Below are 17,147 nucleotides of genomic sequence, written 5' to 3' on the forward strand. Positions count from 1 at the left end.
AAGCACTTACACAAAATTATTTCAAAAGTGCAAGTTTTTATTAGTTTTCAAATAAGGACCCATCTATGTTAAATTGATGGAACGTCATCTTAAGCAGATATTACATGTATCACATCAATGGATATAAAATTAGGAAATGTGCCAAATGCAATGATTATCAGTGCTTGCAAAAAAAAAAAAAAGTGTTGCATTGTGCAAGACATTCTGTATTTCAATATCAATCTGGCTTTTTTTTTAAATTTTACACTAAATGTATCTACAATTCAGGAAGGCACATTTACAGTAAAATAATGCAGTAAAAGGACACTAAAAATGAGCCCTATGCAAACATGGCATACATACAATACTTTACTATGCATACTGAAGCGTTAGGAACAAAGCTACCACGGTGCCAGCTCAGTCCATGAACGATCATGATGGCACCTACGATAACACGGTATTCGTGTAAAGCACTGGCAAATGCAAACCAACACAGACTTTAGACTTGTTTTACTCCTCAAGATTTGGCAAAAGAAAACAAAAACTCATTTTGAGCTCATGGATAAGAGCACAACTAAAAAGCTATGATCTGTTACATTATCACTGACCAGTAACCAGTGCCCCTTGTCCAAAGTCAGCCGGGAGAGGCCCCAGCTCAGCCATAACTCAAATGAGGGAGTTGTACATAAAATAGACAGAAATGAAACGCTCACAATCAGTAAGTGTAAATGGGTACGCAGCCTTTGATAAAAGTGCGCACACATTGTATTTTTACATGAAATCTGATCAAATTTCTCTTCTTGCTTGGTAAATTCGCCACATTTGCAGTCTGTAGTTAGGACGTCGGCCAAACGTTCCTCACAACGCAGCCTGACATTCTTTCCTTTGTTCCTTTGCTGCTGAATCCCACAACTGGGTTACTTTGATTCAGGCTCTGCAGGGCTGGGTCCGTCAGAAGATCCCCCAACTTTAGAGGCGTCTTCTATTGGGAGGAGAGGGGGAAAAAAAAAGACCAAGAATAAAACCACTAAGCCTTTATGATTTATTAAGCAGGACACCATTTTTCACAGGTATGTTTTTATAAATTACAACTCATGAATAAACCTCTATCCTTCTTTTCCTGAGTCTCCTCAGCTGCTGTCTTGTCCGCTCTGAAGAAAATGCGTGCGCTGCTTAGGGAAAAGTAAAGTAGCTCAAATTCCTGCAAATTGATACAGAATAGAATGTAAACATTCCCTGCCAGCCAAAGAGGCCATTTAAGCAGCAGAAAAATTACTCGAGGAGGGAAGCAGGTATACATGAGATCAGTACCTGAAGGTAGAGATCTAGTCTTTTCTGAGTGAGGTTCATCGTTTGCAGCAACTTCTGATCCTGACTGGCAGAGTGGACGTGCTGCTCTTTCACCACGGCGTTCATCTCCTTCTTGTACTTATCCCTGACCGACTGGAACCAGTGCAGGGAGTCAAACTCCAGGTATTGGTCCAGCAGCTTCAGAATGTATGCCACACCTTAGCGAAAAGAGAAAGGGCTCGATCAAGGGCAGCCGTGTTGCATGCGTGTGTTTGAATCTCGAGTGAGCAGAGGTGGGCAGAGGTGGGCAATTTACATATTTTGCTGGTATGACATTCGTCATAGGCCCGCCCCCTTCTGTCATCCTCCATCTGTCATTTTAGGAGCCAGGTAAAATTGTTACCGTCTGTCCGTCAGTCTGACAGTGTATTTTTGCCCACCTTTCCGCAACTCCTAGAGGGCAAAATTTGACCTTTTCCATTGTTCGTTAGACGCTGATCTACTTCTGTTTACTTTCATAATAATTCACAAACACGCAGGCATGTTCAGTCTGTGGTTCTACAGTCATATCTCACATCTGAGGGAATTCAGAGGGCAAGAGTGGCTTGCATTGACATGTGTTACATGACTTTAATACGGTCCATGTTAACTGCCTGTCCTACAACTATTGAAGACAGTTTCATTTTCATTCCCTAAATTTGTCTAAATTTCATCTGTGACATAACTACAAATAAAACCAAGATTACTGAGGTTGAATTTACAAAAAAAAAATCTTTACTTGGGGAATTTAAAAAACACATATCTTGCATTTCCTGGCCCAGAGCAAAATGGAAATTGGGTGCAGGCCATTGGTTGCTTGAAAGGGTGACCGCCTGCAGTGGAATGGCATCCCAGAATACCAGCAAGCAATTCATGTAAAACATATTTAAAAAGAAAATTACAAAAAAAACTCTATAAACACTTAATTCCAAACATTACTTTTAACTTTTGTCAGTGAGATTGTGTACAGTATGAGTTTTGGTTTTTGAAACCAGAAGTAAAAAAGGGAGCAACTGTGAACAAGTCTCTGGTAAAGTCAGCTGTGAATGTTAAGCGGTGAATTGAACCGTCTCCGTTGATTCACTCCAGTGAACATATTTCTCCAATGCTTGGTGGTGCTGTAATGTAACTATTGTCACATTCATTGCAGCTCGTACTGCAAAGATGCACAAACAGCAGATAACACACACACGTCTGATGAGTCAGATGGGGTCTGGCGTCAGATCTATCCCGGCGATTACAAGGGTGGATGGAAATTGCACTCCCGACATTTTTAATTTGCCGTTTTATTTGGGCGTTGCCATCATTCGTCGGTCTGTCGGCAAAACGGGAAGTGCCCACCTCTGTTAGTGACATAGTGCTATGGGATTTTCTTTCAATGGTCACTTGCCCATAGCGAATCCATCATCTGTAAAAGCCGCCCCACTCTTGTTCTTCTTGTTCAACTTCTCTTTGCAGCTGATGGAATGTTCCACGAAATTCACAGTCTGAAGAATAAATTGATTAGCTAGTGTAAAATGTGTCAGATATACTTAAATGTCATCACAGAATTTGAAGTTCTACAGCAGTGCTATAGGCACAACTCCAAACCTAAGTCACAAACATTTACTACATTTCATCAAAATTCTAATTGACTCAACTCTGACGTAGTTATCATCCACGCTCGTAAAACATGAGTAAGCCCATGTCATAAGGGAAGTATGCATATTTTAAATCGAAAAAAAGTTGTTTGGCTCATTGCAAAACTGAGCAGCATGATCTCATGTCATTCCTTCCTTTATCTTTTTAGATATCATCTACAGTACAACAATGTGATTTACCATGTGTCAAAAAGAGCAATTAGCAGTCTATATTTGACTAATTATACGCCATCCATTCCTTCCTTCCTTCGATTGGGCGTACTGGAGGCTATCCCAGCAGTATTCAGGGATTGGCTGGGGTACAACCTAATCTGGTCGCCAACCGGTCGCACTTCACCTTTCACCATTTCATCACTCACACGTCACATCACACAGGTACACAAAGACCACCATACTCTTGCTATTCATACATCAGAAAACTAGCTTTGTGTTCTACTAGGAGGCTCTGTGACAATTGTGGAAAAATGCTGAGCAAGGTGATCTTGTGTAAATTTACTTATTGGTATACCTTTCCGTATCCATGAATATTCTTAGGTCAGCCTGGCTGAACAGGTACTGTCCAAAAACTAATGGCCGCTTTTACCGATGCAAATGTTGCTGAAGATGGAATGTTACTGACCAGCGGGGGCACAATCATGTAGAAGTTCCTCAGGTGCATGTTCTTTGCACGTCGAAACTCAGGTGCAAATACTTCCACCAGCATCTTGAAGTATTCCGTCCCTTCAGCCGAATTGCTAGTTAGATCTCCCAAAACAGAATCCAGCACGCTGTATATGACATAAGGTCGGTGAGGTTAACTTTCCATTGCGTTTATATCGTTCTTTGTCCTGCTGTTGATAATAGGCACTGAAAGCTGAATTATAATTGTTGGATAAATACGTTAATCACTTAATTAATCATCACTTCATTAACCACGATCATATTCCAGTGGACATATATTTTATATATATATGTTATGTTGTGTTAGTAATAATGATTGTTGAGGTCTTTTCAGAGGGCAGTCACACCAGCGCTGTTGAGAAACAGCCTCACATCCAGAGCCACTCAAGGACCGATCTGAAAGAGCAAGCTGTTTGAGGAAGTGTTGTTGACCTGAGCGTTTGATTTACTGAAGTGTGTTGCCGCATATTATGTTGTGCCACACTAACATGCGCTTATCTTTCCAATCACAGTCGCACATGTCGACACGAATGTGTATTTCAATTTTTGCGGGTTCCGGCCACACATATCTTTCCCTATGCACTTTTTACCCTTTAGGGGCGGAACCTTCATGTAACTTAGGGACCTCTAAAAAAATAAAATAGAGGGGACGAGAGGGACGGACTTCCGAGCGAGGCGGCACTGCAGCCTTTGTGGTCCTGAATCGTTCTCCTCATGCATGAGCTGATACTTGCCTTCTCTCTTTCCTTGTGAACCACTGGTTTTTCCAAATGCCTACTCGGTAAAGCTGACAATAATTCACAGAAAATACTGAGTGGTAGACCATGGTCGACCATTTTGTTACCTTGCAGCTCTCTGAGTTTCCTCTGACAGGCCTTCCTCCTTTACCAGCTCCTCAAAATTGACAATATCCTCCAAGTCTGGGACGAACCTTCAAAGACCAATAAGACAAGTAGACCATAATTCATATGGAGCAGTATTCAAGAATTTGACAGAACCGATGACATTCTATCCAACTCTTATAAGGCTCGGAAGCCACTCATATAATTTTGAATGTTTATTCTCACACAATACCTAATGGCACTGCTACAACAGTGGAGTCCTCCTGAGCGGATCATGCGTACATAACCCATGGCATTACCTGAAAGGCAAATGTCAAGTGCTCTTTCGTTAATTGGCAGAACGTTACAAATGTCAAAACTAAACAATGTATGTAATTGTAATGATTTACTAGCTCAATGAACATTAAGCAAAATAACTGTTGGCCTTGTTATATTTCTTTTAACAACAGCAACATTTGTACTTTTGATCACACATAATATATCAAAATGTCCTCCAAAGTGCCCTCCCTCCCTATCTCTTCTAAAGCTAGTTATCCTCACTAGTTTGAAAGGATTCCAACAATGGATCCCTGAAAAGACAACAAATGACCCAACATGGTTTCGAAGAAATACAATAATACTAAAGAAAAAAAACATTATATTATTCATAATATATCAAAATGTCCATCCATCCACCCCCTCTCCCTCCCTCCCTCTTCTAAAGCCATTTATCCTCACTAATTTGAAAGAATTCCCACAATGGATACCTAAAAAGACAACAAATGACCCAACATGGTTCCAAAGAAATAAAATTATACTAAAGAATAAAAACATTATATTATTCTTGCTAAACAACTTATCCAATGCAATTGATTTTAGTTTATATGATGTCAGATCCACGCTTGCCCCAGATCTATTATTTACCCAAAAGATGAATAGACTGAAAACTGCTTAAGGTGGTGTCGAGAGAAATTCGTCCTGGTTCTAACGACCTATGTTCTAAGGCGCCAGTCATAGGTGTTCGTCTCTTGAGTGGCCTGTGATGGCTGGCAAACAGTTGAAGGTGCACGCTGCCTACTGCCCGAAGACGGGTGGGATAGGCTCCAGCATGTCTGTGACGGCGAAAATTATTGCAAATTTTTATTTTCTTCTTGTAAATGGTAAATGGACTTCCACTTATGTAGCGCTTTTCTACCTTAGGTACTCAAAGCCCTTTACACTAACTAGTCAGACACTAACTTGTATGTACATACACATGTACATACTGTATTTGGTGTGTATGCACAGTTAGGGAATTTTGACATTTTCTTGAGAAATGTATGTCGAACAGTATCAGTATATCAAATCTAGCAGAGAGACAGTTTTCCGGCTTCATCCCTCATGCCAGCAGACGCCTCACCTTTTGCAAATATTTGTAACAAATTTTAATTAGTTTTTTTTTTTTTTTTAATAGTGTTTCTCCACATTTGGGTCACGGGTGAGCTGGGTGGTGGGGGGGGCTACGCCCTGGATTGGTTGCCAGCCAATTGCATAGCACAAACAGACAAAATATCATTGACACAGACAACTAACATTGACAGTTGATGCTTAAATTCCACGAGGATGAATGTTTTTGGAAACCAGAGTACGCAGAGACAACTCCACACAGGAACACACCAGAGCCAAGGTTTGAACCTTAATAGTGTCAGGCAGATGTGCTGCTGTATTGCTAAAACTAACCAACCTTAAATGATGCTAATTATAATAATAATAAACAAAAAGAAAATCAGCAAGTATAAGCACATAAGCGTAACCTCTGCGTGTGTCCATTTTACCAATCTGACTGATGAGCTGTCTGAACTGGTCCAGGTAACTCTGTCCATCAGGTGTGATGCCAAGCTTCCTGATGCCCCGGTTAAATTTCTCAGCACGATCAAAAGGATACTAGAAAGAAGACATCAGCAAATTTGAAGAAAAAGACTTTCTTCCTCAGAAATTTGAGGTTTTCTTTACATGTCAATGTTGACCCACCTTTTGGTCAGACTCGTCTTTTGTTTCTCTGAAGAAGCGAATGTCTTTGATGAGCCTGGATTTGATGTGTTCATCATACATGAACTGGCTGAAGATGTAAAACTTCTTACGCAGGAACTGGTATGTAAAATTCACCTGAATGAGCAGCAAATTTCTCTCGTGAGCTAATACAAAACAATGATCAATTCAAAGCACATGATCTGTGTACACTAACCGTGGTATTCATAATGCCAGTGCCGTGGGTGCGGATGGAGTTCGCGATGTGTCGGATGTTGATGGTGTTCAAGTGCTTGTTGTTACTTGACTTCTCTATGAAAATCTGTGAGACAACAATTGTAACTTCATAAAATGCTTCACAACACCAACAGCAGCATTGGTAACGCTGCTAAGGGAATAAACAAGAAGGAAACAATGCTAACCTGGTTATTGAGGTTATATAGGTATCGTGACACAAAAACATGGATGTTCCTCATGATCTCCAGCACGTCCAAGCCCTTGATGAAAACGTGGCGTGATAGAAATATATGGTTATTTGCACTTATAAAACAAGTTCATCATAAAACAAGTTCATTCAAACTCATACTTGTTCTTGCCATGTGACATAATTGCAATAAAAAAAGAATTTTCGTCATTTTGTTGCGTTTCAAGCACTTTGATGCACTTTGTTATCTTTTTCAGTTTTAGACTAAGGTGTAACCTGAATAAACGCTGTAAAAAATAATTAACATTAATTAATTAATTGAGAAAGTTTAACTATATTGCTTTTAATGTTACAAAGGAAACAGGTTTAGGTATAATTACAAACTTTTTATAGATAATCTTATTTATAGTCAGCACGTCGAGTGGGGGGGTTGCAAAAGTTTTCTTTTTCCTAAGGAGGAGCTTGGCAAAATATAATTGAGAAGCGTTGCTTAAGTGCAATGTAACCTTGTTCATGTCACTGTATCTGGTAATTTTATTGTATAATTGAGAAGCACTGCTTAAGTGCAAGGCGACCTTGTTCATGTCTCACAGAGGGGTAATATCAGCAACAAATTCTATAAGCTGCTCTCCCCTCGAAGGAGGGACTCGGCAAAGGTCAAAAAGTTCGTTCATTTGCTTCCCACCCTTTCCTCAAGAATTCACCTGGAGTTCTTGTCGAAACTGATAGTGAATAAAAGTAAATACATGAAAAATAAAAGTACAACACGGCGACCTTGTTCATGTCTCTGTATCTTTTAATTTTGTTGTGAAAAGAAGGCAAGATTTCTGTATTTGGACAATGTTAGATAAGGAAAATGTTATCTTGTGTATATTTTTCACCGTGCTTAAGGAGGAAGTTACTCTTTTTGAAGAAAAACAAAACTGCCGTGCTTGTATTCAACTGTGTCTGTGTCATCTGTAGTGCAAAAAAGATGCGTACTAACGCCACATTATATTAGTTTTTTTTCCATTTAACTGAACACATTGAGCAGGGGATGCCCTCGAGACCATCTGTGTCCACCGAAGTACTCCCACACAAAGGTCCTAAAAAGTCCTAAGGAATGTAAACACCTTTGCAGAATTATTTATGCGACAGCAAGTCTTGAGACACAGAGGTCTTGTTTGTCTAAACATCAGTGGAGACCTGTGGACCGAAGGTACGCAGATTGGTAGTGCAAAACAGAGGAAGACATTTGGTCCCTTGAGACCAATGGAGCTTCAGACAAGATTTATGATTACGGAGGCTGAGATAACAAAAAGAAACAATTGCGTTCTCACAGAAGGGTGATATCAGCAACAAATTCCATAAGCTGCTCTCCCCTCTAAGGGGGACTTGGCAAAGGTTCAATGGTGCACTACTATTTCAAAAAGTTTGTTCATTTGCTTCCCACCCTTTCCTCAAGAATTCACCCGGAGTTCTTGTCAAAACTGATAGTGAATATAAGTAAATAAATGAAAATTCAAAGTACAACACATCTTCAAAACAATGCAATGGCCATACTCTGCTGTTATTTTTTTTACGTTGGCTTTTGCAAACATGACGTGATGCTGTGCATCTTCTCTCTAGGTCTTTTTTTTTTTTTTTTTTTTTTGCTTGCTCATAGTCCCAGGAAAGTCGTAGAAGCTTGGCAGTGCTTTTTATGGTAGTTGCCTACCAAGCGACGCCCCTCTCTTCTTCCTGTCTCCTCATGTAAAATTCAGACAGACGCTTGCTGGCCCTTGCATCATCACAAGCGTTTTCAGATGCATTGTTAGGTTTTTAATTGACTTTTGGTTAAAAACTGTAAATGCATTTTTTTTTTCAGTGGCCAAATATTCGTTGCATCCCTAGTAGTTAGTAGTTGTTGTAAACTCATCTTGTAAACCACCCATTCAGCATTCTGCCACTCGTACAAATCCTCAATTTAACAAATTAAAAGTATTTTCAAATGGTACATTTTTAAAGCAGCGAGTTAATCAAATTAATTTGATTGACTGCCCAGTCCTAATTTGAATCTGTTAACAAAGCGGGATGTGTTTTTTCTGAGGCATAATCCCCAAGAACATTGAATTCACAGCTGCATTTCTGTGCATGCTTGATGCTAAGCATCGCCACAATGGTACAAACCAACAGACCTGCTCCAGGGTCTGGCTCGGCAGGTGTGCTTCTGTCATTGTTAGCCCATAACGCTGTGTGGCAAGGTTTCTCATCTCGCTGTATGTGGCCCAGTCATGAAGAGCAACAGTGGTCAGGTTGTAGAATGTTTTATCCAGATAGTGGGTCACGTAAGCTGAAAGGGGATTTGGAAAGATTATAAAGAAGAATTTTGTGCTCTAAAAGCCTTTTTGCACAGGAAATAATTGTGCATACATTTTATGTCATTAAGTGTTCTGTTAGTAAAAGAAAAAAAAACTCGGGGGGGGGGGGGGGCATGTGCTGCAAGGTGGGATAGCATCCAGCTTACCCACAAGACTAACGAGAACACACTATTGAACATGACGATGATTGGAAATATTAGTAAGACATTGTTGCTTTAAGCACCTTTGATATCAATGAACCGGTTGAAGAATCTGATGGGTTTGAGGTAGAAGAAGTGGGCCAGATCCTTCATGCCAACTTTGAAGGGGTTCCTGTCATCCAGCTTTAGGTGCGTGTGAACAGAGAGGCGCAAGTCCTTCTCTATCTCTTTACACAATTTATCCAGGAGGTGCTTTATATCAACAAAAACACAGAAAAATAAAGGATGTGATTGTGGCTCTGTTGGTGTCGAAGCAAACCTTGAAGGCATCACACCCTTCTACTGCAGTCCACTTGGACTTACCTCATTGAAAACATCATTGATCTCCTTATCATAGCTCTCCAGTAGCTGGTCACATGACTCCATATGTTTGGTTTGCAACATGCAGGGCACGCAGTCCCGCAGGGCACTAAACATATACTATATAAACCAATCATGATGACACAGAAAAGAAGAGATCACAAGGACAATACAAAAATAACTGAAATATCTGTCATCACGTGCTGAAACCGAAACTCTAACTCAGAAACAGTGTTAAACCGTGGAACCAATTATATCAACGTTCTTAATTCTTGGCCAAAATAAGGTCAATTTGAGACAATGAAAAATTCAGATTTTGCAAAATATAAACTCTCCCTCTCTGATAACTAAATAATGACCAGCTCCATTATAACTTTTCTCGGTTGTTCTAAGTTATCTCAGTATGATCAATTAGAAAAGAATTTCAGTATTACTGACACTGCTGAGAACCAAGACCTTGACACATAATGGGAACGTTGCCAGTGCCAACATGGCTGCCTCACTGACATGTGTTTTGGCCTGACCTAATCTAATATAAATCTGTTTATCTATTATGAGGGCAGCACAACCTGAAAACATGTAACCACTTTCTTTCTACTGATACTGTTCACTGGCACAGTGGTGAATTGTGGCCAATTCTGGAACTGCCAGACTTAGGAACAGCTACTTTAAGCCATTTTCTATTTTCTGTCCATTGAATTCAGCGTCTGTTGACTTTAGTCCATTAAATCAAAGGTTCCACTGAATATAAAACTGACTTGAGAAGAGACCATGGCTCTTACGTGCATCCGTGCTGCATCAACAGCATGTTCATAAACATCATCCAAGTAGATAGGAAATACTGCCCGGTGCCAGTAAAGGAAGCTGCAGTCACACTGAAGTTTGACCCTTAAACATAAAAGCCACAATTAGTACAGTTGTCTCTTACATCCAAGTTGTTCAGAATCTTCCTGATTTTTGCCCACCTCTCACTCAATTCACTAATCAGATCCAGTTTCTTCAACACAAGCTGCAGTGGAAGCAACTCCTCATCTCTGAAGGTTTTCTACAGGCATGTAAAATATGCACATGTTGTTATCTGCATAATCCCCTGAACCGGCTTTAAATATTCATTTTCATCATAGATATTGATTTGGGTGTTGATTGTATTATAAGTCATCTTTCAGCATTATAATTCACTATCGATTATATTATTACTTTATCCATTTATCTCTATATTTGGGAGTCCTGACAATGTATGGAGAATAAGGTACGACGAATAGAATACGGTAGTAGCAGTTAGGGTAGAAAATTAATATTAGAATTTTGAATGTGTCCAAATGTGATGTTAATGACTGCTTATAGTTTTGTTTTTTACCTAGTGATAACTATATATACAATAACTACATACCAGAACACATACCACAAAACAATAAAACAATGTATTACAAAACAGTGTTTTGCATGTTTGGCTTGGTCTTTTGCAAGCAGTCCACTTCTTCAATTGGTCTCATTGCAAAATGTTTTGCCCAATATCGGGGTAAACTGTCACTCCACGAGGGAGTGAAGTTTTCTTTAGGAAATTAAAATAAAACAGAAGAAAGGAGGCTCAGCATGAAAATAGACAAGAAAGCCTTCAAGAAATACATACATACACGCATGTGCAAACACACAAACACATGCACACACACACAATATGGGTTCCAATTGAAAGCATTATCTGGGGTTGCTTTGACCTCTTTAGAGCAGAAAAGATTGTTTTGTCTCAGGGATTCTTATCGCAGAAAAATACCCGACACTGCCATACCTCATCAGGCATTCTCATCACATCCATGGCCAAATGTGCATTTATTAAAAAAAAAAAAAAAGAAAAAAAGCACCTAGGCATGCAGACTGTTTTATCACAATAATGGATTGCTCTTTAAGAGCTCAGATGGGGACAAGTCCAATCATGAATTTTCCTTCATTTTATATATTCCATGGCTGACTGTCAGGGCTAAACAATTTTAGGATAATATTGAATGTGTTAGTTTTCAGACAGAAATTGTGATTTCAAGTGAACTGACCGTTGCTTTAAAGCCATACAGTCCATTCAGACATTCCAAGTTTAAATTTAAATATAAATTTGACTGAAACTGCCTCAATGAAAATGTTTCTAAACAGAAAAATACAATTTTCCTCTGCACACTTTGTGAATTTAAGAAGAAAATATGTTCAAGTATATTAAAAAAGTATATATTATTGACTTTCATTATATTGTTGGGTTTTTGTTGTTTAGAAAACTGCTTCAAATCCCAAATACACTTGAATTCCTTCACAGTAAAAGTTTCCATCATCATATTAACTCATACAATATTAGGGACGTATCAGTTACTTCAATAAAAGTAAATATTTCCTGAGGCAGAATCAAGACATATTCCTCTCCCTGCTTCTTTTCATTCAAAAATTGGATTTTCATCTTAACATGGGATCGCTTTTTTTTCCGATCCAACTACATATACTTTTACATATACATCTGGTGACCTACCTCATATTAAACCCTAAGAATTACAAAAGGAATGTCATCCAAGTTCTTATCCATGTGAGTCAAGGGAAGTGAATACATGTAGTGTATGATGCATACAAGAGATTCAAAAATCGAATCTACTGCATTCAGTAAAATGAGCAAAAAATGTTGGCTCACAGTGACTGGAACACTACACACTTACTAGCTGAGTACCAACAGAAAGAGCCAAAGACACCACAAGGCGTCTCTCTTTTGTGCTGGGTCCGATGAGTACATTTTCAGCAAGCACCAAGGAGGACAGCACATCCAGACGCTGCTCACTGTACTTCTTGTCAGATATCACTCTTTTCTGGGGACAAAAAATAATAATAATTAAGCAGAGACCTTCTTTATGCAGAGACGTACTCAATGATCACAGCATTATGCTTGCATATCTGATATGAGTTAATGAATCAATGGTTAAGAAATTGTCATTTTCATGGGGGAAGGGGCACAGCTCCTTCAAATTTCGACGCGCAAGCCGCTATCTGACCTTGGCAACACAGATGGCGTTGAGGGCCTGCGACTGCAGCTGCTGAGTGATATGAGAGATAGAATCTGCTACGACCATGGACCGTCTGTGAAACGTGTGCTCCACAGCCTTGGAGGACAGTGACACAAAAACATTAGTATTATACCTCTGCCAACTCCCCGGTCTCGATCAAAATGCGCAGGTTATAAAGCACCTTTAATAATTCTACCAGTCGGCACAGCGCTTTGACAGACGTCTTGGTCATGGGTCGCTGCATGGACATGTACATGTTCATAGTAGTCTTGATGATTGTACTAATGCTGTATGCAAACAGGACGCCCTTTAGTGGGGAAAGAACATACAAAGTAAGCCTTCACAGAAAAGAAAAAAAAATTGTATGGGGCTATAAAACCATGTAGTTAAATAAAAAGCTAGGATGTAATGTACACATCATTGTGTTTTTCAGATGAACAATGGTTCTGTATTAAAGCTCTAATGCAAAATTTGTTCATTGTCATAAAAAAGATGTAACAATTATCCAAAACAGCATAAAATATAAAGTAATGAGCATTAGGCTTGTGGCGACCACCAATGTCTTACCTGAACAAATACTGTACACCTGCTGTTCAGGTCTTCAGCCATCTTGTCACCCTTTTGGTCCTTGCACAGAATGGACTCCATCTTCATCATCCAAGAGGTTACAAACACATAGTACGAGTGAACATCCCTAAAGAAAAGCCGATCAATGTCATGTTACCAAAGCGGCAATTATTGCTAATCCCAAAAAACAGACACTAAGGTTGCATTTCCACCGATGTCATCTACCCTACCCTAAGAATGAAAAAGCTTTCACTTTATACCTATCAAAGCTTGTTTAGCCTCACATCACTACCGGGGCACTTATCATCAAACCAGTTGTTCCTGGAAGTTCCTCGGTCCAGGTTCGCTACTTGTGGGAACCAAGCTTTCTCTGTGACCACCCCAAAGCTGTGGAACAGCCTACCTTTATAGTTTAGAGCTGCACAGTCTGTTGCACTTTTAAATACTCAACCGAAAATCTTATCTTTTCACCTTGACGTTCACTCAATGTAGGTGAGTAAACTCGGCTCTGTCGCTTCCTTACCTTCCCTTTTATTCTAATGTTGCTCTATATTGAGAACAACACGGTGGAAGACTGTGTAGCTCATCTGCCTCGAAGATTTAACATCTAAACTTGACTGGCTGTCAATCAGTTTGGGTTGTCTCCCATCTATTGCCCGAAGACAGCTGGGAAAGGCACCAGCAAGCCACTGCCTTATCGAGGATAAGCGGCTATTGAAAATGGATGAATGGATGTCCTACACTGATTTTTACTACTATTTTTATTTATTATAATATTTGCGCTTGATGATTTAGTGTATATTTTAATGAGCTTTACAATAAGCTTTATAGGTAAACTTTGAGTTGACTTCCACAACCATCCTTTGATGGAATTGGAAATTAATATCGACTTCTGGTTGACACATTATTCCAAAACAGCCACAATCCAAGAACCAAATCTAATAATCCTTCCACACACTTCATTGTTTTTTTGTTATTGCATGCAGCAATAGGTTGCAGCAGGTTAGAAACCCTCGGTGGAGACTAGGCTTCATTCCTTACTTAGACAGCGTCTGAGCTCTTTGCTGAAGGAAGTTATCGCGATGTGCTCGGATCCCCTGAATGCTTTTCTTGTCTATGAGCTTTGCAGCAGCAGGAGCCTTGTTAAGCAGGAACGTGTCAGGGAACCAGATGATATTAGCAGTCAGAGTGACAGCAGGAACCTGATGAAAAGGAAAACACAAATACTTTAGCCAAAAAGGAAAAAGAAATGATCAACACACCAGCCTTTATTTGAATACCTTCTTACAGACATCAAGGAGTGACTTGAAGAGCTTTTTGTCTACGCTTCTAAAGATGTAAAAGTGAAGGGCAAATAGAGCACAGACTCCAGCATATTTATCTCTCTGATCGATCTCTGCCGGTTCCCCTGTAAACCATACAGATATAAATAAATGAAAAATGAAGATTGAACAGCCAATCGTCAACAAGTATCATAAACATTATAGCTAACCAATCTTGGATTCCACATTGGAGAATATGGTCCGTATATTGAAGGCAAACTCCTCAGCAAAAGTAGCGTTTTTGGCAATAGACACTCCCTTCCCGGGATCGTCAAATCTTTGTTCCACACATGCCTGTCGCATTGTACAAGACAAGATAACATGGGTCAGTTTTATTGCTTGTTCATTGTAAACAAGTTTGGGGTTTCTTTCTCTAAGCTGTTTGCATGTTTTTGTGCTTTTGTGAGTTCTCTCCAGCATCTTTGATTTGTCCCATAGGATCATGGCTATCAACTATCTTGTGCGCTTCAGCCCTGACATCAACTAGTAATCATTTCATGTGTAGACTGTAAAGCCAGCTGGTATAGGTGCCAACCTCCCAACGTGCTGAACAGAGGCGTAAGGACAAGAGGCAATGATGTATTCAATGTTAAATTGTTAAGATATGCCGAATATTTTAATTACCATACTTCATGCCGTTGTTTGCTTGGAGCCTAGCAGAAGGGATGATTTTCTTTCTTTTCATTTTTTTAAATGTTTTTATTGGTTATGGTAAGGTCCGGCTTGTGAGTAAGTCACCTGCAGTATCATGCCATCGAGCAACTGCCCCTCAAGTTTGAGCAAGAGTTTTTCAAATGGTTTCAGTTTCTCTTCGGCAATTGAAAATTTCCCAGGGTTGTGGTGAACAGACTTTAATAATCTGTATCAAAAAAAAAAATTAACATACTAAATGGAACAAATGTGCACCAAAAGATGAATTAAGAATTTAGTATTTACTTCATTTTGTGGAATAAAACTGTGGCTCACCTTTTGTACATCTTCCAGTGATCTTTGAGCGTTCCATGATTTTCCATGATTTCATCAAGTGTAAGTAGAACCACCAACAAATCACCAAGGTGTTCATACACTATCTGCAGAAGGAAAAACAACATGCTATGCTTGGGGCGGCATCATAAATAAAACAGCTGATATGTGAAGCCGTACCTGGAAATGGACACCTGATGAATCAATAATTTTTGTTGCAGTTCTGAAAAAAAAAAAAAAATTGTCATTTTTATTTATTTTTTCTTTTACAAAAGGCAGTGGCGAGATGACTCCGTTCCTGCTCAATTATGAATTTAATAATCGTTTCATTTTACAGTTACCCTTCAATGTGCTATAGAAAATGTGCGGGCATGCATAGGTTAACAATTTCATCTGGCTCTTACCTGTTGCTGTTGTAAAGTGCCCCCAGCTGATGAACAATGTTGACCACCACTTCATAACATCTTGACACAAAACAGGATAGTTCCTGAAAGAACATGATGGGTCATTTTTTTTAACAGTAAATGACACACTTTTTTAAACGTATTTAATTTGATACCTGTAAGAATGAAATGAATCTGCCCATCTGAATTTGGGAATCGCCTTCTACAACGCTCAGGTCAGACACTATTAAGCACAGATGAGTTCTGATTAATTTCATCAGAAACAATAAGCAATAACAAATGAATGAAAATGAAGGAGTGGCAGATTACCTCCTTCGCCATAGTACAATAAACCATTGTAGAACTTGTTTTCTGCCTGTGAGGAAACATGACCATTACTCTATAACTAGTTTTAACATGAGCAGTACACCACATAATAGCAACCTACAATGTCCAATAGAGGGAGATGCTGTGGAAGTTACAGATTAAAAGTATAATAAAATGTTGCATTTACATGCTTACCTCATATTTGAGATGCTTCACTTCACTACACAGTGCAGCATATACAGTGATAACTTTGTTCAGAACCTGCAAGTTAACATTATTTCAGCGATCATATAGGGTAAAACTAAATAACATGTTTCTCTGGGTTTTACCTTATTGTCTGTTTTAATCAACTCCAACAAGGATGACTGCTCTTGTGGGAGGAGCTGAAAAATAAAATATTAGTGAAATAAAACAAGTAACAAGATTTTTGGACAGTCAGAAAGAGGGGAGGTACACTCCTGAAATGTCACAAGTCAATTACAATAACAAACAACCAGTCATAATTTCAGTGATGGAATTTTTTTTTAGTTCTGCAAAGTGGGAGAAGACCCAAGTACTAGACGGAAAAACATTATGCAAGCATGGTAAGAAACTGCAAACTCCACACACAGAACTGTTCCAAGTACATATTCAAAGCTAGATCTCCTAACTGTGAGACAGCCATCCTATCCATTTTTTAAGGCTGAAGAAATAAAGTCATAGTATCTCTTTCCTTGAATTAAAAAAAGCAGTGACACAACTATCCAGAAACTATTTATACCTATCCTTTTTTTTGGCAAGGAGGACCGCAGTATATACTGTATATACTACAGTTTATACATTGTACACATTATATGTATGTGTGTGTTTGTGTGTGT

At 39.1% G+C, this 17,147-nt stretch overlaps 2 protein-coding genes across 4 annotated transcripts in view; one reads left to right on the forward strand and one right to left on the reverse strand.

Annotated features, from left to right (window-relative positions):
• Window positions 1–17,147, reverse strand: part of washc4 (WASH complex subunit 4) — an 18,128-nt gene continuing 981 nt past the window's right edge. The window contains exons 3-33 of one of the 2 annotated variants that reach the window (XM_088416840.1): window positions 16,620–16,673; window positions 16,486–16,551; window positions 16,294–16,339; window positions 16,140–16,207; window positions 15,985–16,067; window positions 15,761–15,803; window positions 15,584–15,687; window positions 15,356–15,476; window positions 14,788–14,911; window positions 14,576–14,703; window positions 14,337–14,497; window positions 13,296–13,422; window positions 12,910–13,035; window positions 12,717–12,824; window positions 12,387–12,533; window positions 10,665–10,744; window positions 10,482–10,587; window positions 9,703–9,819; window positions 9,423–9,591; window positions 9,017–9,171; window positions 6,859–6,933; window positions 6,654–6,758; window positions 6,440–6,574; window positions 6,244–6,352; window positions 4,683–4,749; window positions 4,453–4,539; window positions 3,568–3,715; window positions 2,699–2,795; window positions 1,291–1,487; window positions 1,084–1,180; window positions 1–961 (exon numbers count right to left, since the gene is read on the reverse strand). In XM_088416840.1, coding sequence (XP_088272966.1) covers window positions 897–961; window positions 1,084–1,180; window positions 1,291–1,487; window positions 2,699–2,795; window positions 3,568–3,715; window positions 4,453–4,539; window positions 4,683–4,749; window positions 6,244–6,352; window positions 6,440–6,574; window positions 6,654–6,758; window positions 6,859–6,933; window positions 9,017–9,171; window positions 9,423–9,591; window positions 9,703–9,819; window positions 10,482–10,587; window positions 10,665–10,744; window positions 12,387–12,533; window positions 12,717–12,824; window positions 12,910–13,035; window positions 13,296–13,422; window positions 14,337–14,497; window positions 14,576–14,703; window positions 14,788–14,911; window positions 15,356–15,476; window positions 15,584–15,687; window positions 15,761–15,803; window positions 15,985–16,067; window positions 16,140–16,207; window positions 16,294–16,339; window positions 16,486–16,551; window positions 16,620–16,673 — 3,315 coding nt within the window. In that variant the 3' untranslated portion in view covers window positions 1–896. Of the gene's footprint in view, window positions 962–1,083; window positions 1,181–1,290; window positions 1,488–1,585; window positions 2,796–3,567; window positions 3,716–4,452; window positions 4,540–4,682; window positions 4,750–6,243; window positions 6,353–6,439; window positions 6,575–6,653; window positions 6,759–6,858; window positions 6,934–9,016; window positions 9,172–9,422; window positions 9,592–9,702; window positions 9,820–10,481; window positions 10,588–10,664; window positions 10,745–12,386; window positions 12,534–12,716; window positions 12,825–12,909; window positions 13,036–13,295; window positions 13,423–14,336; window positions 14,498–14,575; window positions 14,704–14,787; window positions 14,912–15,355; window positions 15,477–15,583; window positions 15,688–15,760; window positions 15,804–15,984; window positions 16,068–16,139; window positions 16,208–16,293; window positions 16,340–16,485; window positions 16,552–16,619; window positions 16,674–17,147 lie in introns of those variants that run through there. The other variant, XR_015865877.1, reaches the window with a different exon arrangement.
• The window catches only part of slc41a2a (solute carrier family 41 member 2a), a 14,992-nt gene continuing 14,584 nt past the window's right edge, over window positions 16,740–17,147 (forward strand). Inside the window, exon 1 of one of the 2 annotated variants that reach the window (XM_088416844.1) lies at window positions 16,740–16,874. In XM_088416844.1, the coding sequence (XP_088272970.1) occupies window positions 16,872–16,874 (3 nt within the window). In that variant the 5' untranslated portion in view covers window positions 16,740–16,871. The remainder of the gene's footprint in view (window positions 16,875–17,147) is intronic. The other variant, XM_088416841.1, reaches the window with a different exon arrangement.

This window comes from Hippichthys cyanospilos, chromosome 6 (genome assembly GCF_059441005.1).
Source record: "Hippichthys cyanospilos isolate Australia breed blue-spotted pipefish chromosome 6, RoL_Hcya_1.0, whole genome shotgun sequence".
NCBI lineage: Eukaryota > Metazoa > Chordata > Actinopteri > Syngnathiformes > Syngnathidae > Hippichthys > Hippichthys cyanospilos.